At 34.3% G+C, this 9271-nt stretch overlaps 1 protein-coding gene across 2 annotated transcripts; it reads left to right on the top strand.

Moving 5' to 3' along the window:
• The first annotated feature begins 1249 nt into the window (after nucleotides 1-1249).
• LOC143452054 (fibroblast growth factor receptor 3-like) lies at nucleotides 1250-9250 on the top strand. Of its 2 annotated transcripts, none has more exons than XM_076952891.1 (15): nucleotides 1250-1345; nucleotides 1465-1634; nucleotides 1765-1942; nucleotides 2021-2113; nucleotides 2185-2429; nucleotides 2596-2696; nucleotides 2773-2900; nucleotides 3181-3305; nucleotides 3571-3659; nucleotides 5049-5202; nucleotides 5277-5408; nucleotides 5543-5610; nucleotides 7438-7575; nucleotides 8713-8815; nucleotides 9022-9250. In XM_076952891.1, exons 1-15 carry the CDS (start codon nucleotides 1339-1341, stop codon nucleotides 9247-9249), a joined length of 1959 nt encoding a protein of 652 aa, XP_076809006.1. In that variant the 5' UTR covers nucleotides 1250-1338; the 3' UTR covers nucleotide 9250. The 2 variants fall into 2 exon arrangements, with proteins under 2 accessions (XP_076809006.1, XP_076808997.1); XM_076952882.1 differs by having other exon boundaries at nucleotides 2012-2113.
• Nucleotides 9251-9271: the final 21 nt, after the last annotated feature.

The raw sequence follows: 9271 nt of genomic DNA, 5'->3' as shown, positions 1-9271 counted from the left end.
CCATTATGGTTATCAACTAAAGGCATGTAGGTCAATATTGTGTTTCGTGTTTATGATAATTATCAGCATCGCATATTATACTGTACGGGTCGCTGGTCAAGTAGCCGCCAATACAATTAATATCTTAAGTTCGCAGCTTTGAAGAAGGACACAAAAGCTTTAACTAAGGATAGAACTTTTACGATTATTGTATGTAGGAGTCGCGTTAATAGGTTATAAATTTAACCGGGCATAAAATGCAGTGGACATTTTGAGAAATATAGGTTGCATAAACTCGTTTTAAGTATAATAATAGAAAATACAGTGTGGATATGTAGAGAATTTCTTTTAAATTCAGGCTTAAAAATATATCTTAAATTACTGATAGGAAGAAGGTGAAATATATGAGCAACAGTCCGCAAGTAGGAAATGCACGACGTCATGCGCATCGCAGCAGCATCAAAAAGTTGTGTACTTGGTGAAATGAAAGATCTTAATTGCTGTTTCCAAGTAACAAACATATTGCTAATCTCCTAAAAGTTCTTCTTTCTCTTATCTTATAGACGTTCATTGCAGTTTGCAAACTTTATATAGTGCTTGATCTGAGCAAGAAACACGAAATGAAAATAGCTCGGAGTGCAAAAGGGTGCTGTTAAAAGTTTTGCTGGTGTTTGTATAAGTTTCGAGAGCGACTCAGACAGGATGTCCCGTGGACGATCAATTGCGAAAGATCCGACAAACATCTTGTTAGGTTCGAGGTGACATGGTTTTTGATAAACGTTTAGGAGCACGCGTACAGAGCTACAGAATAACCTGATGTTGAATTTGTCGAGCGATTTAGAAAGTTGACTGCAAGAACATCTGCATTCATGTAGTTATTTATACAACAAGTAATACGTATCATTGTTCAGGTTAATTTTGAAATTTCGTTGGCACGTTTATCAATATTAATAAATTTACAATAAGGTAAAAAAAGAAAACGATAGTTTTTATAGACTGTTAATATTTAAAATTAGTCAAAAAAAGATGAATTGTGGAAAAATTTTTTGTATTTAGCGTTAAAAAATAATAAGTAAGAAGTTCTATTTTCCGCAGTGTTAAATAGTAAGTTTTAAAAGTAGCCCTTTTAAAAATTATATTTATATCCTACCTATAAAACTTTTTTGTACTCTACATAGCGTGTGAAATTAAAACGCAATAAAGTGAGTTGATAGGCCTATTGACTAAAATGTTTCTAACTATCGATATTTTCATTTGTTTTGAAAAGAAATGAATTTAAGAAAAAAGATTTTTCTGGTTTGCTTATTTTGCTTTTCTGCGGTTTACGCTAATTACGCAAGTAATGTTTCACCTAGGAAAATGCAAAGTAAGTATATGTCAAATATCTTTCCGTTATCTCACTTTTCCTGTGATTCGGTCTGATGACCTCATGAAACAAAGAAAAATATTTATTTTATCACTATCTTCCCCTGAACTTATTTGTAGGTAAATTTACTAGAAAAGCATGGCCAAATGACATTTTCAATCGGACTCTAGGACAATCGGCCACATTCAGATGCAGCCATATTCGTTTTTTAGACGATCCGCGTTACCTTCCGCTTTTGAAAATGGAATGGTTTAAAAATAAACATAAAATCCAACAAAGAAAGAAAAAGGTTTGTAAAGAAGCCGCATGATGGATTGTCTGTGCTACAGTATATTTTTATTTTGTTTATGTTCTTTTACCCACGTGTTATTTTGTGACGTATAAATGAAAAGCACAATTTCCGTATTATTTGTTGTCAGATTAAAATATTTGGAAAAAGTGCGAAACTTTCAGTGGAAGGAATAAAATTAGAAGTATGTAATATCACAGAAGAAGATTCTGGCGAATACATCTGCAAACTGAGCTACCAAAACATGACGACCGGTTTTTGGCATTATATCTTGTCGATGCGTTCACAACTTAATGTTGCAGTTCCAGGTATAATGAATTTATCGAAGTAAAGATAGTTGGTGCTAAAACATGAACAAACTAAATTCTATATTTTAGCCTTACTAGTAAATGCATCTACTTTGAAAACTGGTACTTGGACCATCGAAAATGCTACTGCTACGAATTTTCAAACGATTATCTCAAATGACGATGACGTCGGTGAGGAAAACGCGTCCGATAAAAAGAAAACCTATGGGGTAAAAATTTGTCTTACATTGTTTTCTTTCAAGGTAATGTAGAAAAGTGGAAAGTTCTCGTGGTTGGGGCCATTTTTGGTACAGGCGGGTTTCTTTTCATTACTTTGTTGTGTTGGGTTCTACCGGTGGGCTGCAGGACAAGCTTAAACTCTTTAGGCTGCCGAAAAAACAAACCTGACAAGGAAGGTCTGAGCGAAACCGAATGGAGAGAGTGCTTAAGAAAGAATCATATTCCATTGAATATTGAAAGAAAAGATTCTGGAATAGAACAGGAACAAGTAATAAACAAATTTTTAAGTATTTGTACGTTACAACATCCGAGGTATAAGCACAAGATTTTTCGTAGAATTATACGTAATTATGCACTATTATACGTAGTAGTACAATAATAATAATAATAGCCTAAAGTTTTTGTTAATTAACTATATGTGTTACTGCTCAAAGGAAATAGATTGCATGGACGAAGAAAGATATCGTCTTTTGTTTCCATTTATAAACGATTTCGAGTGGAAGATGTTAAAAGATTCCCACATAAACAGAGAAAGGTAAGAAAGTGGCTAAGAAAAAACGCGTTGTATAAGAACATAAGAAAATACAAAAAAATGCAACATTACTGGACAGCGTAAAATGTGAGGTGGAGCATTCGATGCCGATCATATTGGGTACGGGAAACTTCGGTCACGTCTACAAAGGAGAAATAAGTAGCCGAGATGGAAACAAGCGTTTAGTTGCTGTAAAGAGATTAAATGGTATAAGCATTATAGTGATAAATTATTGCTATTTTAAAAATTTTCTTGCAGTACTATATAGTAAATATTTTTTAATAATAGTTAGATTTTGTTACATATCGCCATAAACTAAAAATGTTTTTAAAATAACACACAAAAAATAAGAATATTTTTTTAGACCTCCAAGCGGCATATATAACGCTTTGTGCCAGTATATAAAACTGAAACTTGGTCGCAAACCTTGGTTTGTTATGGAAAGCAGAAATCATACGATATGATAATACGGTTGATTTATGAGCAGATGGATACAAGCCTAAGGAACTAGGCCATTTCTTGATGGAGGCTTTGACTCTGTTGAAAGCTGGTAGTCATCGTAACGTCATTTCTCTGGAAGGAAGCATACTGCTGGATACACTTGCTGGATCAGTAATTTCAATAGGCCCTAATTTCAATAAGATACGAGTCACAATACTTTACAATTGAAAAGTTGCAAAACAATTTTTATCCTACTTTTGAATTAGTTACTTTATGTGATATATAGCATACATAGCCTACAGGCTATGCACTTTACATGACCTATTTTATTACAAACAGCTGCTATACAAGATTTTAAAATACAATTTCAATGGTTATACGTCACAGTAGCCTACCTGGATCAAACCATTTAATAACCCAAGAATGCTTTTTTTAGAATGCAGAGGAAACTTTGGAAAAACCTCCAATTCTTTTGATGGAATTAGCCGATGCTGGAAATTTAAAGCACTTTCTTCAGGATAGGCGGTGAGTTAAGCATCTAGTGTCATTCAAGCCAATATTGCTGTGTCGCGTGAGGCGTTCCAACTTTTAAATGGAAACCTATAGGCCTATTAATTTCATTAGATACCAAGTGTTTGCAGTGAGCTTCACAAAAGCAGGTATATAATATAAAATACTTTGTTAGTTAAAAAAGTGTTATATTTCGAACAACATTTGTCCTTCATCACACCAAGAATGAATTTAAACAGTTGATTCTAGGCCTTTAAGTACAATATTAAGTACCGTAATCAGAGACGAGGCCAGAAAATATGGACGAGATTTTTGGTGTCATTTATGACGTCATAAACTTGCTGAGTCACGTGGTAGATTACGCAGACTATCGCTGATACTACTACTTAAGAGCTCAATTTCTTTACAAGGAATATTCAAAAAAATTTCAAAAAAACGAGGACTGTTCTTAACATTACAAAGTTGACAATAAAAAGTAATTAATGCGAATATTTAATACTAATGGTTTATTATGACATATTGCTAAAGGGTATTGATATATTTAACAAAACGTCGTTGCGCCCACGCGCTGTCATAGTTGTTCATATGTGGTGTTTACTTTAAAACGTTAACCAAAGTATAAATGCGTTCAAAATACTGAAAATTGCTAAAATGGGTTAACAGAAATTTGCGCCAATCAGTACAACGTACAATCCACAATGGTGTAAAACAACAACAACACACAACGACTAAAAAGCGAATGATAACTGTCGAAAAATGGCAATTTATAGAATTCGCACATGTGATAAAACTTAACTCAATTGAGAGTTACTAAACAAAATTGCATTGATCATGTCAGATCAACCATGGTGCAACATTAGTTTTGCAAATAGCTTGAGAAGCAGGCGCTACGATGTTAACATATTCTACGGTTAAAAATAATATTTTAAGGGGCTTTTGTACTTTCGCACTCCTACTTTAAGGCATGATTGGGAAAGAGCTATGAGGTAATCGAAATAAAATTATGACGTTGTAATTTATCAATACTCAATCTTGAAATGGGTATGTAGCAAAGACAAAGGAGACCGATTTTAAGAATCTGTTTAAAGGTTTACTACAGTATTAGCTTAAGTGGAAAAAACACGAGTTATTAAACTGAGCCCTTCTCAAAATAATTTCAGTCATCAAAAATTGCAGGGGCGATGGCGCCTTTCGCTTTTCCTGGCTACGCCCCTGACCGTGAGGTGGTACTATCAATTAAAGGAAACGCAAAATAAAATAAAATAATAGACTACCACAAGTACGCCTACAGTGATGGTTTTAATTTTAAATACCAAAATGTTTTTTGCCGTTGTGTTGCTCATTGCAACCACATTGGTGTATGTTAAATGGAGCTTAACCCTACCAAGGTTGTGACCTTCATAGGTTGGACTTTGAAACTGCAAACAAATGTATAATACAAATTACTGAGACGACCAGTAACGGAGATATCATGATTGGTAAGAACCTCTGGCTGAAAGATCTCACATCGATATCTCGCCAGATCGCAATGGGCATGAATCACCTTGCCAGCAAAAAGGTTCTAAAGAGTATTTCTACGTGAGCACGAATGACAAATTTTTTTCTGATATTTCAATTCTGATTGTTTTGCAGATAGTACACAGAGACCTCGCAGCCAGGAACGTTTTGCTGACAAGTAACAAGATTGTCAAAATAGCCGACTTTGGTTTGTCAAAACACATGAGAAACCTTCAACAATTATACTATCGGATACATGAACCTGAGGCAAGCATTAGTCAAATCAATCATATCAGTAAAATACAGACTATAAAATTTTGTATACTAAATCGTTATTGCCTCACTAAATCATTTACCAGTAGGCCTACTAGTTTTGATAACACACAATGCAACTAATTTAGATGACTCCAGCGAAATGGACAGCTCCTGAAGCACTTTGTGATAATATTTACTCGCTTAAATCAGACGTGTAAGTTATGAGATAAAATTTAAGTTATCTGAATAAGCTAAAAGTAATTTTTTTTCATGAAAATCTAGGCCTATAGTATTACGAATGGTGCTTGCTTTTGGTATAGGAGACTGGGACTGGAAGTCACGAGTGTGGGTTGTTACTGGGGCCCAAGAGCCTGTAGAAGGGGGCAATTGCCTCTCTAAAATATGAAAAATTTAGTTAGAGCTTTGTAGGCCTACTTACAAACAGAAAATATCAGTGAACATGTACATCTAAGACGAAACACATGTAACACGAAAAGATAAATTTGCGGATTGGATCCGCAGTGTTACGTCTCACGTATGGTTTTCGCAACGTGATGCCTGTCTATAGAAAGCAAACTTATTTCATTAGTTGTTAATTGGTTTCGTTCTATATAGTCAGTCGTAACAACGAAGGTCCATCCACTTTGTGACGATGACGCAGTATGGTCGCTCGTGTTACAACCAACGAGACTGACAACGCAGTAAACGTTAAAATAAATAAATAAATAACTTTTTCAAGTGATTAAAGTCATCCCTTTGAAACGCAATGCTTCATGTGCCATTTAAATGATTTAACTTGCTATATACTTGGGTGATTGCGCTTTCTGCCAAAAAACGTGTTCTCCTTCACGACACATCCGTTAACCAGGCAAAAGTAGGCTACCATGTTACCTTCTGAAAACTTTTGCTCTTGATGAAAGATAAAACATTTTCGCATTATTGACCTTTTAAAGGTAGGAACTTCCAGTTTTATGCGGGAATCTGATTGCTTTTATTCATATAATACCGGTCGATCAATAAACCATTCATAAATCCCTTTGAAAAATTTGCAACAAGCATTAAACGTGTTTGCTATGTTTATGCTTATATTCATTCTCACAGTGTGATAGTTATCTCCTTTGTTGCCTGGCGCATTTTAACTGCACTAATATCTTTTGCGGAATGAAAATAATTAAATTAATGAAAGTCGGACGTGATTGCCATTAAGAGCCTAAAAATAATTTTGCAGTATATCAGTATTCAGTGCTAATATTTTGCTCTTCGCATCAAGATCAAATGTTGCAGGATTATGGCGTTTTAACTCCTTCTCATTTAGACCTTTGTGAACAATGGGCATGTTATGATGACAATGATTTAATTTGCGCATCTTGTTCATACTGTAGTTTATTCACTGAGCTGTTGGTCTCATTTTTTTGGTGAATGTCCATTTCTTGGATTTGTGGTTGTGTTCCAGCGATGAAACACATAGACCTATAAGAAAATTTTTTTTTTCTTGCTCGCACTCGCTTTTATAATAAAGCAAGCACGGGTGAGGAATTAGAATAATTCACGAAAAAAGAATGACTTGAGATAAACCTGGTAATTTACAGTATATCTAAACATAAATTCCGCAATTTTATAAACTGTTTTGTCCAAAATGTTTAGACAAAACTCCACGATAATATGAAGCTTTTAGTTATTCACATTATCGTGGTCAGAATGCTGTGCTGTAAATGTGGTGAAAAGTCATATCCATGGATTTTTACCGTATTTTACAATTTATGACATTGTATTTTAGTCGTTGACTACTTACTGTTAACAAAGAGTAATTTACATTTCAACCTACACTCGATGATTTGTCGCTGTCACCACGCAATACCATAGTGTTATTCAAATGCACTTAAAAATATTGGGGTATTTTACAAGCAGGTCTTCTTAAATTTTAAGCAACATATTTAATACAAACAAACTTGGTTGTAGTAAGTGGTAAGTTAACACAATTTATTGTGATAAAGGATAATCTTGTCAGCAATCTTTCAACAAATATTTGTTATTCTAAAAGGTGGTCATTCGGAGTTTTGCTCTGGGAAATATTTTCAATGGGAAAACAACCGTATCTTGGTATTCCAGTGAGTCAACTGTACACAAGACTCTACCGAGGCTACAGGCTAGAGCAGCCCGACTTTGCCACAAAAGCCACGTAAGCATGTGATGATAATTGGTTTCATGATTTTCTGCTCAGTGCACCGCGCTGTTTTCAGTTATTAACTCCACAAGTAAAGTAATGTAATCACAATGATCGAAAATTTGTCCTTGAAAAATCAGGCAATGAGAAGAGCGATATGAAATAAAATGTAGCTTGTAGAAATATCGAAAATAGATATTATATAAAACGTTTTCACGTACAAAGCGTTTCTAACCAAAGCCGTAAGGGAGAGTTGGATAAAAGGCCCCCGTATGTTTTTTTTTTTAAATATGTAAGTGGTAACTATAAGAATTTGGTATGAGCGCCATGACTTAACATTACCGGTGTGCAAAATTTTCGTTCATTACATAAACCTAAGATAGTTTTGCTTAATTTTTCCAGTTTTTATGTTGCTTATAGACTAATATTACAATTCCAAGATATCAAAAGTAGCCTACTGGTTTTCTGTGTTTGGTCGGTTGTTTATTTGCAGTTTTGTGGACTAATGTTACTGCGTTTAGTGTGATATTGGCCTATAACGGATTATAAATATCAATTTAACATACCTGCATTAAGTTAAATCTAGTAACATTTTTAACGAAAATAACCTTCTGGGCCATGGGGTAAATTAATTGAAGGGTTCTTTACACTAAACATTTGAAAGTTTTCCTATAAACTTCCTTTTTCGATGTAGACCTAATATGTAATGATGTTAAACTTTCAAATCAAAATAGATTACTAGTGATATTTTATGTTCCTTTATTCGCAAGGTGCGTTTGTGATCTTTGGGAAATAGTTTGTTGGCACCAAGGATTTAAATCTCATCTTACTTTGTAAAATTATCCATATTAAATGAAAGGATCGTAATTCTGTTTAGCGTAAGCCTATATCTTAACATTTAATTGTTTGATTACTATCAAGCTTATATATATTCAATTAGTATTCTCATTTCTTATTAGAGAGGTAGACTCTTTATAGTGGATCTCTTATACTAATCAAGGAGTAAAAAGCCTTTTCGGAAAATTTTCCTTAAAAAAGAATTGTGAATAACATAACATTCGTATGTAAAAAAACAATAGAAACTGTTTATGTACGAAATATAGAAGATGAGTATTCGTTACCCCACTTATTGCATGCAGTTTTGTTATTAAGATACGCTTTGATGAAAAAATGTTGGGTTTGGGATCCGAAAGGAAGAACTGACTTCTCGAAACTAATCGATGATTTTGAAGAAACTTTGCTATCTGTCGCACAGGTAGGATGATAGTAGTGGCATTCGAAATAAAATCATTATGGCTGACTAGGTTAAATTCTAATCATTAGTATAGGCTACGACAATGCTTCATCTGTGGTGAAGACTATTCCAGCTACGGTACTCTTTTCGTGTTACAATTGGCAAATTTTACATCAAACACATTTGACATTAAAATTTGCCACTACCTTACATTTGTCCTTTTGCAGCCGTACATTGACTTGGCTAAACGCAGTGATTCGGCATACAGCACGATCTCCATTGGAACACCATCAGATGGCAGTGTTCCAGACTCTGTTTTCCTAAATCATGGATCAACCAGCTCACTGAAGACGAATAGTTGTGAAGAAATAAATGACGAGAAATGGGAAGCAAGCGAAGTAGAAAAGCAAGCTACAACTTTTACAGAACTTCTCAATCCAACGTACCAAGTTTAGCTCAGAAGAGACGAGACCAACA

The sequence above is a fragment of the Clavelina lepadiformis genome, chromosome 1, assembly GCF_947623445.1.
Source record: "Clavelina lepadiformis chromosome 1, kaClaLepa1.1, whole genome shotgun sequence".
In the NCBI taxonomy this organism is placed as follows: Eukaryota; Metazoa; Chordata; class Ascidiacea; order Aplousobranchia; family Clavelinidae; genus Clavelina; species Clavelina lepadiformis.
This window is presented reverse-complemented; position numbering and strand designations above follow the sequence as displayed.

Excerpts from the sequence above, each read along its gene's own strand:
- LOC143452054 (XM_076952882.1), top strand. Across the intron at positions 5,409-5,542 it reads ATCGGATACATGAACCTGAG|ATGACTCCAGCGAAATGGAC; the intron begins GCAAGCATTAGT and ends CAACTAATTTAG. Across the intron at positions 5,611-7,437 it reads TACTCGCTTAAATCAGACGT|GTGGTCATTCGGAGTTTTGC; the intron begins GTAAGTTATGAG and ends TTATTCTAAAAG.